The sequence below is a fragment of the Mobula birostris genome, chromosome 28 (assembly GCF_030028105.1).
Source record: "Mobula birostris isolate sMobBir1 chromosome 28, sMobBir1.hap1, whole genome shotgun sequence".
Classification (NCBI taxonomy): domain Eukaryota; kingdom Metazoa; phylum Chordata; class Chondrichthyes; order Myliobatiformes; family Myliobatidae; genus Mobula; species Mobula birostris.
The window spans coordinates 17,102,579-17,116,296 of record NC_092397.1 but is presented as its reverse complement, the minus strand read 5'-3'; the positions used below and the strand labels follow the sequence as shown (position 1 = coordinate 17,116,296).

The window sequence follows — 13,718 nt, the reverse complement described above, 5'->3', positions numbered from 1 at the left end:
GATGAAAGACGGCTCAAGTTGTGTGGATTCGTCTCTCGGGTAAGGCTGCGGGGCCTGGGCCCGACGAGCAGCTCAGCCCGAGTCGTTCCACACACCTGAGCCGCACTGACATCCGTTGAGACAGGGCAAGGGTCGGCCAGGACCCCGCCCTCTGCCAGAGGAGGGGATTCCCGGCCTGAGGCAACCATGTTCCAGACTCTCAGTAGGTCCTGATAGAAGCCGGGCAGCCTCTGCAAAGCAGCACGGCTGACGCCCGCCGGTGGTAGCTGCATATCTTCGGCAAGACAGCAGCCCCTCCGGAGGAAGAAAGTCGCCAACACGTGCCACCTGGGAGGGTGCTCGGCGTACAGGAATCTCTGCAGCGTCCTGAGGCGGAGAGCCGCCAGTCGTGTGCGTACACACACCAGCGACTGTCCGCCCTCTCCTTCTGGGAGACTCAGAACCGCTGCAGAGACCCAGTGCTTCCTGTTTCCCCAGAAGAAGTCCACTAGCTTCCTCTGCATTCTTGCGACAAAAGGGGCAGGGGGGGCCAAGGTGACCATCCGGTACCACAACATGGAGGCCACCAGCTGGTTTATGACCACCACCCTGCCTCGATAGGAAAGCACCCTGAGAAGGCCTGACCAGCGCCCTAGCCGGGCCATGACCTTTGTCTCCAGGTCCTGCCAGTTCGCCAGCCAGGTCTCCCCAGAAGGACTCAGGTAGACTCCCAGATAGAGAAGACGTCTGGTGCTCCACTCAAAAGCTCTCATCTCCTCCGGCAGGGAGTCCACCTGCCACTGGCCTACTAAGAGTCCGGAACATTTCGCCCAGTTGATCCTGGCGGAGGATGCCGCCGAGAAAACATCTTGGCACTCGCGCATCCTCCGCAGGTCACAGGGGTCTGTCATCATGAGGAGTACGTCATCGGCGTAGGCCGAGAGGACGACCCCCATGTCCGGTTCCCGCAGAACCAGACCTGTCAGCCTTCGCCGAAGGAGGCTGAGGAATGGCTCGACACAGACCGCATACAGTTGACCGGACATGGGGCACCCTTGACGCACTCCTCTTCGGAAGTGGATAGGTCCTGTCAATGATCCATTAATCTTAACTAGGCACTCTGCGGCAGAGTACAGGAGCCGAACTCGGGCCACAAAGTGTGGTCCGAGCCCAAAAGCCTGCAGGGTGCCCACCAGGAAACTGTGGTCCACCCGGTCAAAAGCCTTCTCCTGGTCAAGAGAAAGAAACGCTGCCGGGGTCCCAGTCTCCTGGAGTAGGTGGATCAGGTCCCGTACTAGGTGGACATTGTCCTGGATGGAGCGGCCCGGGACTGTATAAGATTGGTCAGGATGGACCACCTGTCCAATTACCGAACCCAGACGGTTGGCCATTGCCCGGGCGAAGATCTTGTAGTCCACGCACAAGAGGGAGACCGGCCGCCAGTTCTTTAGCAGGCGGAGGTCTCCCTTCTTGGGCAGTAGGACCACAACAGCTCTCCGCCATGAGAGGGGCATTTCTCCAGTGGCTAGGCTCTCCCCTAGGACAAGGCTGTAATCATCCCCCAGGACATCCCAAAAAGCCTGATAAAACTCAACACTCAGTCCATCCAAACCAGGGGACTTGCCCCTCCGGAGTTGCCGAAGGGCAGTGGACAGCTCCTCCCGAGTCAGGGGGGCATCCAGACGCACTGCGTCCTCTGGGCTGACCTTCGGCAAATCCTCCCAGACCTCATTACACGCCTCCGCATTTGACGGATCAGGCGAGAATAAGGACCGATAGAATGAACGGACCTCGTTGTTAATTCCATCAGGGTCCGTGATGGAGGAGCCATCGGCAGCCAGCAGCTCCACTAGCTGCTTTTGAACTCCCCGCCACCTTTCCAACGAGTAGAAGAAGGGTGAGCCACGGTCCAAATCCTGCAGCATTTGGATCCGTGACCTCACGTACGCACCTCGGGACTGCTGGAGCTGCAGGTTCCTTAGTGCGTCCTTTTTCTCCTGGTATTCCTGCCACAGCTGCTGGTCTCCAGCGGTCGGACCGAGGCGGGACTCCAGGTCAAGCAACGCTCTCTCAAGCCGCTCAACCTCAGAGCTCCGCCTCTTTGTCGACCCCCTAGTGTACTCCCGACATAAAAACCGGATGTGGGCTTTGCCCACATCCCACCATAGCCGTAGGGAGCAGAAATCTCTTCGCCTCTCCCTCCAGGAGACCCAGAAAGCTCGGAACGAATCCCGGAATCGGCTGTCCTCCAGCAGCCGGTTGTTAAAATGCCAGTACCCGGATCCCACCCGAGGGTGTAGTGGAATAAATTCCACCCACACAAGGTGATGATCCGAGCACGACACCGGCCGCATGGAGGACGCCGACACGCGGGAGATGTAGGCCCGAGAGATGTAAATGCGGTCTATCCTGGAACCTCCTTCTCTAGACCTTCTCGAGAAGGCGCTAGAGTTGGGGTGAAGATTCCGCCAGCTGTCCACCAAGTCAAAGGAGCCGACTAGCTCCTTTAACTTTTTTGCCGATGCTGGGTCGCGTTGGAGGCCCGAACGGTCCTCCGCCTCGAGGGTACAATTGAAATCTCCCCCGAGGATGACGCAATCCTCAGGATCGATGGAGCTCAGCAGGGTGGACAGCTGGCAGAATAGGCGCGTCTGCATCACACCGCGCCTGGGAGCATACACATTGATAAAATGCAATGGTACGCCATCCAGGCGTACAACCAGGTGGAGCAGACGGCCGGGCACAACGTCCTGGACTCTTTCAATTACTGGCTGGAAGGTCGGGGCCAACAGGATCGCCACCCCGCTAGAAATGGAGCTGAGGTGGCTCATGTAGACCCCGCCCCGCCACTCCAGGAGCCAAGCAGACTCGTCCCCAGGGATGGTATGGGTTTCCTGCAGGAAACTCACCGTATACCGCCCATCCCTGAGGGCTGAGAGATTGTTATGCCTGCGAAGAGGAGCCCTGCTGCCGTTTACATTGAGACTAGCTATGGTAAGCTTCATGGCGGGAGCACACTAGGTCTCAGCAGCTGTGCCCATTTCGGTGAGAGCGGAGGCGCCCTCCACCACACTGTCCGGAAAGAAAGCAAGGTTACTTTTTGCCTTCCGGGCTCAAGCGGTACCAGCGACACCCTGTGACCCGCCATCCCCCGTAGGAGCGAGGCTGCTTCTCCCTCTAATGTCCCTTACTAGGTCATCTAGGAAAGATTTTAGTTGCCGTCTGTCGTTCCCCGCCACCGCATTCCTCTTTCCCTTTCCCTTTCGTCCGAGGATGACTCGCAGGGACCTCACCAGCCTCGGCATGCTGGGCCAGCATAGCGAGGCTAGTTGAGGCCGGTGCTTGGCACCCTCAGAGGTGAGAATAAAATGCTTAATTTCCTCTACAGGTATCAATGGGGACTTCTCAGGAGGGGTGAGGATGTCCATTATTTCACTATCGAAAGAGTCCCCCTCCAACCCGTCACTGCAGACAGAATCCCCATCGGCCTCCCCGCATGTTCCAAAAGATGGCTGCGCTTGTGACCCATACCGCGCAGCGGGCACCTCGCTCTTACCTGCCCGCTCCACCGTCGCATCAGCCTCATCCACATTTGCGACAGTGGAGGGACAATCCCCAGGGACTCCCTGCAAGTCATTAATTGCTGGGGTCGACGTGCACAGAAAAACGCCCTCCCCAGGGGGCAGGCATAGAGGGGAACCCGGCACCTTTGGTCCAAGGGATTCACAAGCAGCCTGGTGCTGAGAATGAGAGAGCTTTGTCTCGTCTCCTCTTACATTATTCGGTACACTGGCCTCCAGAGAGGCGCTGACTTGTAGGTCCTGGGTGGAAGCCTCCAGGGCTGCCTCATTTGTGCAAACAGGGCTATCACAAGCTTTTTGCACAACCACACCATCTTCCCCAGGACTGGTGGCTACATCTGGGGACTCAGGTTTAGAACCAACCCCTACCCGGATTCCCACCCCTTCCTGGGACTCCCCCGCATCTACATCCCCTGCCCTCTTGCGGGAACGTTCCCTTCTCCTCTTCACACCGGAGGAGCACACAGGTGCAGGCTTCACCGATGGGGCGGCGCTCTCTGTTTCCATCGCCCCGTCTGCTTGCGCACCTCCCCGAGCCCCACGCTCCACTTCAGGCGAAATGGGCGTGAGCTCTGCAGCCTCAAAGGCCCGCTTCTTACTGTGTTTGGATTTCCCCTTTGCCTTCTTACTCCGCACAGACTCCACCCCGTCCCCCACCTGAACCACAGGGAGAGGAGCAGGGACCGACCCAACCGTAGGAGCAGGGGTAGGGGTAGGGGCAGGGGCAGGGTGAGGGGCTAGGGCAGGATCACGGGCGGGGGCAGGGTCAGATGCAGGCGCAGACGCACGCGCAGGAGTAGGATCAGGGGGAGAGGTAGCTGGGGCACTGGTGCCCGAAATGGGCTCCCTCGGGTTCCGGGCGGCAGGACAGTCCCTCCGAAAGTGCCCCACCCCCCTGCACGCATGGCACCGCGGGCGCTCGGAGCTCCAGTACACCTGATAATCCACTCCCTCGTGCCGGACAGTAAACCGGCCCTCAACATCGTCCTCCCTTTCCAGCTGCATGAAAACCTGACGCCGGAAAGAGATTACGGTGCAGAGGGTGCGTCTCTTAAATTTGTGTCGGATGGCAGTGATCTCCGACCTTACTTGCCCTAAACGGGCCAGTGGGGGTAGCAAGTCCTCATTTGGAATGAAAGGCTTAACATGCCCAAGCACGATACGTTGCGTGGGGGCCGTCACCAGCTCCATAGGTAAAAAGATGTTGTCTACCGTGACTCCCCTGCTTAGGGCCCGGTGCACTAGCTCTTCATTCGCCAGATAAAACACCGCCTTTCCGAACTCCTTCTCGGTGGCCAGAATACCACCTTTCCCAACAAGGTCCTCCATTGCCTCCGTACACTTTTCTAGTGTCATTCCAGGATGCAAAATACATTGCACCCCACGTTCCACCTTCACCGACCGAAAAAGGGCGTTGTCCGAGGCCAGGGAGGCAGCCGCCCTTGCGTAACTCCCCGAAGGCCCGCGACTCCCTGGAGACCGGTCCAGCATGCTGGCGCTCTTTCCAGTCCGAGAATCCTGCAGCGGTGCCGGTTAGAAGTCCTGGAACGAGTCGAATAACTGGCCGGGAAAGTTTGCAGTCGACAGTTCCTCGCTGGCTCGACGCCAGGAAAGGCTCTGTCGGACTTGCAGAGACCCAGGCCGGGAGAGGCCGAAACGTCCTTCCAGATGCTCCGGCACCAACACCGGACGAAAATCAGGAAAACAATGGAGGAGGAAAGTTGCCCCGCTGTCAATGGGGGGGAACGACGGCGTTTGCCTCCAGTTTTGGAGCGAACCGGCTTCCTGGCGAGTTGCCAGCGGCCGCAGCTGGGAGCTACGCAGTTAGCAGCCGCCAACAAACCCAGCCCAAACCGGCAGTAAAACTGCACACCGAGTTTCCACACCAGCGCCGTCACTCACTCGGTTGTCCAAGAGACTTTTAGAGCCACCTCCAAAGTATTCCACGAACCTTATCCAGTAGTTTTGCCTCGATTTCTCCCAGCTCAGTCAGCACAGCTCCTCTCTGTGTCTGACCCCGGGAGTGTGTGATGGGACAGCGTGGAGGGAGCTTCACTCTGTGTCTGACCCCGGGAACGAGTGATGGGACGGTGTGGAGGAAGCTTCACTGTGTGTCTGACCCTGGGAGTGTGTGATGGGAGAGGGTAGAGGGAGCTTCACTCTGTGTCTGACCCCAGGAGTATGTGATGGGACAGTGTGGAGGGAGCTTCATTCTGTGTCTGACCCCGGGAGTGTGTGATGGGACGGTGTGGAGGGAGCTTCACTCTGTGTCTGACCCCGGGAGTGTGTGATGGGACGGTGTGGAGGAAGCTTCACTGTGTGTCTGACCCTGGGAGTGTGTGATGGGAGAGGGTAGAGGGAGCTTCACTCTGTGTCTGACCCCTTTTTTTATTTTTTCTTTTTAAATCAAAATTCTTTATTACAAATGTCGGTGCTATACAATATTTACAAACCCAGTGAATAACACATTTACTACACTACAAACAGACAATACATGTTAAACCAATATATTGCCATCCTCGTCAATGATGGCATTTACACCCCGCGGAGCCCAACGGTCCCGGAACATCTCGACGGTCGCCGTGGACTGCGCGTATTCCTTTTCAATGCTCACCCGGGCTCGAACATACCCCCTAAACATAGCCAGGCAGTCCGCCCGGGGAGAACCTCCTGCCACCCTTTTCCAGGAGCCACGGATGGCAATTTTCGCCAGCCCCAGGAGCAAGTTGACAAGGACATCCTCATCCCTCTGTGCCCCCCTCCTTACTGGATGACCATATATGAATAGGGTGGGACTGAAATGCAACCAGAAGGCGAGAAGCAGCCCACGCAAATACGCGAAAAGGGGCTGCAGCCTCACACACTCCACGTACATATGGTACACGGTCTCCTCCAGCCCGCAGAAGTGACACGCGGCTGGGAGATCCGTGTACAAACTAAAGAACTTATTGCAGGGCACCGCTTTATGCAGCACCCTCCAGCCGAGATCCCCAAGGTGCATGGGAAGGACTCCCTTGTAGAGGGACTTCCACTGGGGACCCCCCTCACCTCCAGGTGGAAAGACCGACCGCCATGGCGTGTCGGGACGGTGGACAAATGCTAGGAAGTGGAGGGTGTGGAGCAGCAGCCCATAAAGGTACCTCCTGCCTGCATCCCTAAATGGGATTGTGGGTGTTGATGAAAGACGGCTCAAGTTGTGTGGATTCGTCTCTCGGGTAAGGCTGCGGGGCCTGGGCCCGACGAGCAGCTCAGCCCGAGTCGTTCCACACACCTGAGCCGCACTGACATCCGTTGAGACAGGGCAAGGGTCGGCCAGGACCCCGCCCTCTGCCAGAGGAGGGGATTCCCGGCCTGAGGCAACCATGTTCCAGACTCTCAGTAGGTCCTGATAGAAGCCGGGCAGCCTCTGCAAAGCAGCACGGCTGACGCCCGCCGGTGGTAGCTGCATATCTTCGGCAAGACAGCAGCCCCTCCGGAGGAAGAAAGTCGCCAACACGTGCCACCTGGGAGGGTGCTCGGCGTACAGGAATCTCTGCAGCGTCCTGAGGCGGAGAGCCGCCAGTCGTGTGCGTACACACACCAGCGACTGTCCGCCCTCTCCTTCTGGGAGACTCAGAACCGCTGCAGAGACCCAGTGCTTCCTGTTTCCCCAGAAGAAGTCCACTAGCTTCCTCTGCATTCTTGCGACAAAAGGGGCAGGGGGGGCCAAGGTGACCATCCGGTACCACAACATGGAGGCCACCAGCTGGTTTATGACCACCACCCTGCCTCGATAGGAAAGCACCCTGAGAAGGCCTGACCAGCGCCCTAGCCGGGCCATGACCTTTGTCTCCAGGTCCTGCCAGTTCGCCAGCCAGGTCTCCCCAGAAGGACTCAGGTAGACTCCCAGATAGAGAAGACGTCTGGTGCTCCACTCAAAAGCTCTCATCTCCTCCGGCAGGGAGTCCACCTGCCACTGGCCTACTAAGAGTCCGGAACATTTCGCCCAGTTGATCCTGGCGGAGGATGCCGCCGAGAAAACATCTTGGCACTCGCGCATCCTCCGCAGGTCACAGGGGTCTGTCATCATGAGGAGTACGTCATCGGCGTAGGCCGAGAGGACGACCCCCATGTCCGGTTCCCGCAGAACCAGACCTGTCAGCCTTCGCCGAAGGAGGCTGAGGAATGGCTCGACACAGACCGCATACAGTTGACCGGACATGGGGCACCCTTGACGCACTCCTCTTCGGAAGTGGATAGGTCCTGTCAATGATCCATTAATCTTAACTAGGCACTCTGCGGCAGAGTACAGGAGCCGAACTCGGGCCACAAAGTGTGGTCCGAGCCCAAAAGCCTGCAGGGTGCCCACCAGGAAACTGTGGTCCACCCGGTCAAAAGCCTTCTCCTGGTCAAGAGAAAGAAACGCTGCCGGGGTCCCAGTCTCCTGGAGTAGGTGGATCAGGTCCCGTACTAGGTGGACATTGTCCTGGATGGAGCGGCCCGGGACTGTATAAGATTGGTCAGGATGGACCACCTGTCCAATTACCGAACCCAGACGGTTGGCCATTGCCCGGGCGAAGATCTTGTAGTCCACGCACAAGAGGGAGACCGGCCGCCAGTTCTTTAGCAGGCGGAGGTCTCCCTTCTTGGGCAGTAGGACCACAACAGCTCTCCGCCATGAGAGGGGCATTTCTCCAGTGGCTAGGCTCTCCCCTAGGACAAGGCTGTAATCATCCCCCAGGACATCCCAAAAAGCCTGATAAAACTCAACACTCAGTCCATCCAAACCAGGGGACTTGCCCCTCCGGAGTTGCCGAAGGGCAGTGGACAGCTCCTCCCGAGTCAGGGGGGCATCCAGACGCACTGCGTCCTCTGGGCTGACCTTCGGCAAATCCTCCCAGACCTCATTACACGCCTCCGCATTTGACGGATCAGGCGAGAATAAGGACCGATAGAATGAACGGACCTCGTTGTTAATTCCATCAGGGTCCGTGATGGAGGAGCCATCGGCAGCCAGCAGCTCCACTAGCTGCTTTTGAACTCCCCGCCACCTTTCCAACGAGTAGAAGAAGGGTGAGCCACGGTCCAAATCCTGCAGCATTTGGATCCGTGACCTCACGTACGCACCTCGGGACTGCTGGAGCTGCAGGTTCCTTAGTGCGTCCTTTTTCTCCTGGTATTCCTGCCACAGCTGCTGGTCTCCAGCGGTCGGACCGAGGCGGGACTCCAGGTCAAGCAACGCTCTCTCAAGCCGCTCAACCTCAGAGCTCCGCCTCTTTGTCGACCCCCTAGTGTACTCCCGACATAAAAACCGGATGTGGGCTTTGCCCACATCCCACCATAGCCGTAGGGAGCAGAAATCTCTTCGCCTCTCCCTCCAGGAGACCCAGAAAGCTCGGAACGAATCCCGGAATCGGCTGTCCTCCAGCAGCCGGTTGTTAAAATGCCAGTACCCGGATCCCACCCGAGGGTGTAGTGGAATAAATTCCATCCACACAAGGTGATGATCCGAGCACGACACCGGCCGCATGGAGGACGCCGACACGCGGGAGACGTAGGCCCGAGAGATGTAAATGCGGTCTATCCTGGAACCTCCTTCTCTAGACCTTCTCGAGAAGGCGCTAGAGTTGGGGTGAAGATTCCGCCAGCTGTCCACCAAGTCAAAGGAGCCGACTAGCTCCTTTAACTTTTTTGCCGATGCTGGGTCGCGTTGGAGGCCCGAACGGTCCTCCGCCTCGAGGGTACAATTGAAATCTCCCCCGAGGATGACGCAATCCCCAGGATCGATGGAGCTCAGCAGGGTGGACAGCTGGCAGAATAGGCGCGTCTGCATCACACCGCGCCTGGGAGCATACACATTGATAAAATGCAATGGTACGCCATCCAGGCGCACAACCAGGTGGAGCAGACGGCCGGGCACAACGTCCTGGACTCTTTCAATTACTGGCTGGAAGGTCGGGGCCAACAGGATCGCCACCCCGCTAGAAATGGAGCTGAGGTGACTCATGTAGACCCCGCCCCGCCACTCCAGGAGCCAAGCAGACTCGTCCCCAGGGATGGTATGGGTTTCCTGCAGGAAACTCACCGTATACCGCCCATCCCTGAGGGCTGAGAGATTGTTATGCCTGCGAAGAGGACCCCTGCTGCCGTTTACGTTGAGACTAGCTATGGTAAGCTTCATGGCGGGAGCACACTAGGTCTCAGCAGCTGTGCCCATTTCGGTGAGAGCGGAGGCGCCCTCCACCACACTGTCCGGAAAGAAAGCAAGGTTACTTTTTGCCTTCCGGGCTCGAGCGGTACCAGCGACACCCTGTGACCCACCATCCCCCGTAGGAGCGAGGCTGCTTCTCCCTCTAATGTCCCTTACTAGGTCATCTAGGAAGGATTTTAGTTGCCGTCTGTCGTTCCCCGCCACCGCATTCCTCTTTCCCTTTCCCTTTCGTCCGAGGATGACTCGCAGGGACCTCACCAGCCTCGGCATGCTGGGCCAGCGTAGCGAGGCTAGTTGAGGCCGGTGCTTGGCACCCTCAGAGGTAAGAATAAAATGCTTAATTTCCTCTACAGGTATCAATGGGGACTTCTCAGGAGGGGTGAGGATGTCCATTATTTCACTATCGAAAGAGTCCCCCTCCAACCCGTCACTGCAGACAGAATCCCCATCGGCCTCCCCGCAAGTTCCAAAAGATGGCTGCGCTTGTGACCCATACCGCGCAGCGGGCACCTCGCTCTTACCTGCCCGCTCCACCGTCGCATCAGCCTCATCCACATTTGCGACAGTGGAGGGACAATCCCCAGGGACTCCCTGCAAGTCATTAATTGCTGGGGTCGACGTGCACAGAAAAACGCCCTCCCCAGGGGGCAGGCATAGAGGGGAACCCGGCACCTTTGGTCCAAGGGATTCACAAGCAGCCTGGTGCTGAGAATGAGAGCGCTTTGTCTCGTCTCCTCTTACATTATTCGGTACACTGGCCTCCAGAGAGGCGCTGACTTGTAGGTCCTGGGTGGAGGCCTCCAGGGCTGCCTCACTGGTGCAAACAGGGCTATCACAAGCTATTTGCACAACCACACCATCTTCCCCAGGACTGGTGGCTACATCTGGGGACTCAGGTTTAGAACCAACCCCTACCCGGATTCCCACCCCTTCCTGGGACTCCTCCGCATCTACATCCCCTGCCCTCTTGCGGGAACGTTCCCTTCTCCTCTTCACACCGGAGGAGCACACAGGTGCAGGCTTCACCGATGGGGCGGCGCTCTCTGTTTCCATCGCCCCGTCTGCTAGCGCACCTCCCCGAGCCCCACGCTCCACTTCAGGCGAAATGGGCGTGAGCTCTGCAGCCTCAAAGGCCCGCTTCTTACTGTGTTTGGATTTCCCCTTTGCCTTCTTACTCCGCACAGACTCCACCCCGTCCCCCACCCGAACCACAGGGAGAGGAGCAGGGACCGACCCAACCGTAGGAGTAGAGGTAGGGGTAGGGGCAGGGGCAGGGTGAGGGGCTGGGGCAGGATTACGGGCGGGGGCAGGGTCAGATGCAGGCGCAGATGCACGTGCAGGAGTAGGATCAGGGGCAGAGGTAGCTGGGGCACTGGTGCCCGAAATGGGCTCCCTCGGGTTCCGGCCGGCAGGACAGTCCCTCCGAAAGTGCCCCACCCCCCTGCACGCATGGCACCGCGGGCGCTCGGAGCTCCAGTACACCTGATAATCCACTCCCTCATGCCGGACAGTAAACCGGCCCTCAACATCGTCCTCCCTTTCCAGCTGCATGAATACCTGACGCCGGAAAGAGATTACGGTGCGGAGGGTGCGTCTCTTAAATTTGTGTCGGATGGCAGTGATCTCCGACCTTACTTGCCCTAAACGGACCAGTGGGAGTAGCAAGTCCTCATTTGGAATGAAAGGCTTAACATGCCCAAGCACGATACGTTGCGTGGGGGCCGTCACCAGCTCCATAGGTAAAAAGATGTTGTCTACCGTGACTCCCCTGCTTAGGGCCCGGTGCACTAGCTCTTCATTCACCAGATAAAACACCGCCTTTCCAAACTCCTTCTCGGTGGCCAGAATACCACCTTTCCCAACAAGGTCCTCCATTGCCTCCGTACACTTTTCTAGTGTCATTCCAGGGCGCAAAATACATTGCACCCCACGTTCCACCTTCACCGACCGAAAAAGGGCGTTGTCCGAGGCCGGGGAGGCAGCCGCCCTTGCGTAACTCCCCGAAGGCCCGCGACTCCCTGGAGACCGGTCCGGCATGCTGGCGCTCTTTCCAGTCCGAGAATCCTACAGCGGTGCCGGTTAGAAGTCCTGGAACGAGTCGAATAACTGGCCGGGAAAGTTTGCAGTCGACAGTTCCTCGCTGGCTCGACGCCAGGAAAGGCTCCGTCGGACTTGCAGAGACCCAGGCCGGGAGAGGCCGAAACGTCCTTCCAGATGCTTCGGCACCAACACCGGACGAAAATCAGGAAAAACAATGGAGGAGGAACGTTACCCCGCTGTCAATGGGGGGGAACGACGGCGTTTGCCTCCGGTTTTGGAGCGAACCGGCTTCCTGGCGAGTTGCCAGCGGCCGCAGCTGGGAGCTATGCAGTTAGCAGCCGCCAACAAACCCAGCCCAAACCGGCAGTAAAACTGCACACCGAGTTTCTTCACCAGCGCCGTCACTCACTCGATTGTTCAAGAGACTTTTAGAGCCACCTCCAAAGTATTCCACGAACTTTATCCAGTAGTTTTGCCTCGATTTCTCCCAGCTCAGTCAGCACAGCTCCTCTCTGTGTCTGACCCCGGGAGTGTGTGATGGGACGGTGTAGAGGGAGTTTCTCTCTGTCTGACCCCGGGAGTGTGTGATGGGACGGTGTGGAGGGGGCTTCACTCTGTGTCTGACCCCGGGAGTGTGTGATGGGACGGTGTGGAGGGGGCTTCACTCTGTACCTGACTCCGGGAGTGTGTGATGGGACGGTATGGAGAGAATTTCACTCTGTGTCTGACCCCAGGAGTGTGTGATGGGACGGTATGGAGAGAATTTCACTCTGTGTCTGACCCCGGGAGTGTGTGATGGGACGGTGTGGAGGGTGATTCACTCTGTGTCTGACCCCGGGAGTGTGTGATGGGACGGCAGCGAGAGACTGAGCACAGCTCCAAACAACCCGCGTACCTTTTGTGTTGGTCTAACAGGTCCTTGTCAGTGATGAGCACTTTCAGATCCTTGAGGTCCTGCAGGAATTCCCTATCCAGGTCCACATCCATGTCATCAACATTGGAGTCTGCAGGAGGGACAATCACACATCAGTGACTGCTGGACTGAATGACCACTCCACCCACAAAACCTCTTGTCAGTCTGAACCCTTAACAAGGGCTTCTTAACCCTGAGCAAAATTTCCAGTGTTGAACAAATTTGGCTGTGATTCTATTAATGTTTTAGATTTGTTTTTTAAGAAGGCAAATGGGATGTCGGCCTTCATTGCCAGAGGGATTGAATTTAAGAGCAGGGTGGTTATGTTGCAACTGTACAGGGTACTGGTGAGGCTGCACCTGGAGTACTGCGTGCAGTTCTGGTCTCCTTACTTGAGGAAGGATACACTGGCTTTGGAGACGGTGCAGAGGAGGTTCACCAGGTTGATTCCAGGGATGAGGGGGTTAAACTATGAGGAGAGATGGAGTCAATAGACAATAGATGCAGGAGTAGGCCATTCGGCCCTTCGAGCCAGCAACATCATTCACTGTGATCATGGCTGATCATCCACAATCAGTATCCAGTTCCTGCCTTCTCCCCATATCCCTTCACTCCACTATCTTTAAGAGCTCTATCTAACTCTTCCTTGAAAGAATCCAGAGAACTGGCCTCCACTGCCTTCTGAGGCAGAGCATTCCACAGAACCACAACCCTCTGGGTGAAAAAGTTTTTCCTCAACTCTGTTCTAAATTGTCTACCCCTTATTCTTAAACTGTGGCCTCTGGTTCTGGACTCCCCCAACATCGGGAACATGCTTCCTGCCTCTAGCGTGTCCAATCCCTTAATAATCTTATATGTTTCAATCAGATCCCCTCTCATCCTTCTAAATTCCAGTGTATACAACCCCAGTCGCTCCAATCTTTCAACATATGACAGTCCCGCCATCCCGGGAATTAACCTCGTGAACCTCCGCTGCACTCCAATAGCTAGAATGTCTTTCCTCAAATTTGGAGAC

The 13,718-nt window shown here is 57.4% G+C and overlaps 1 protein-coding gene across 1 annotated transcript in view; it reads right to left on the bottom strand.

The window, feature by feature from the left end:
* The window catches only part of fibpa (fibroblast growth factor (acidic) intracellular binding protein a), a 90,053-nt gene that overhangs the window by 23,302 nt on the left and 53,033 nt on the right, over nucleotides 1-13,718 (bottom strand). The window contains exon 6 of the mRNA XM_072245525.1: nucleotides 12,686-12,794. Coding sequence (XP_072101626.1) covers nucleotides 12,686-12,794 — 109 coding nt within the window. The remainder of the gene's footprint in view (nucleotides 1-12,685; nucleotides 12,795-13,718) is intronic.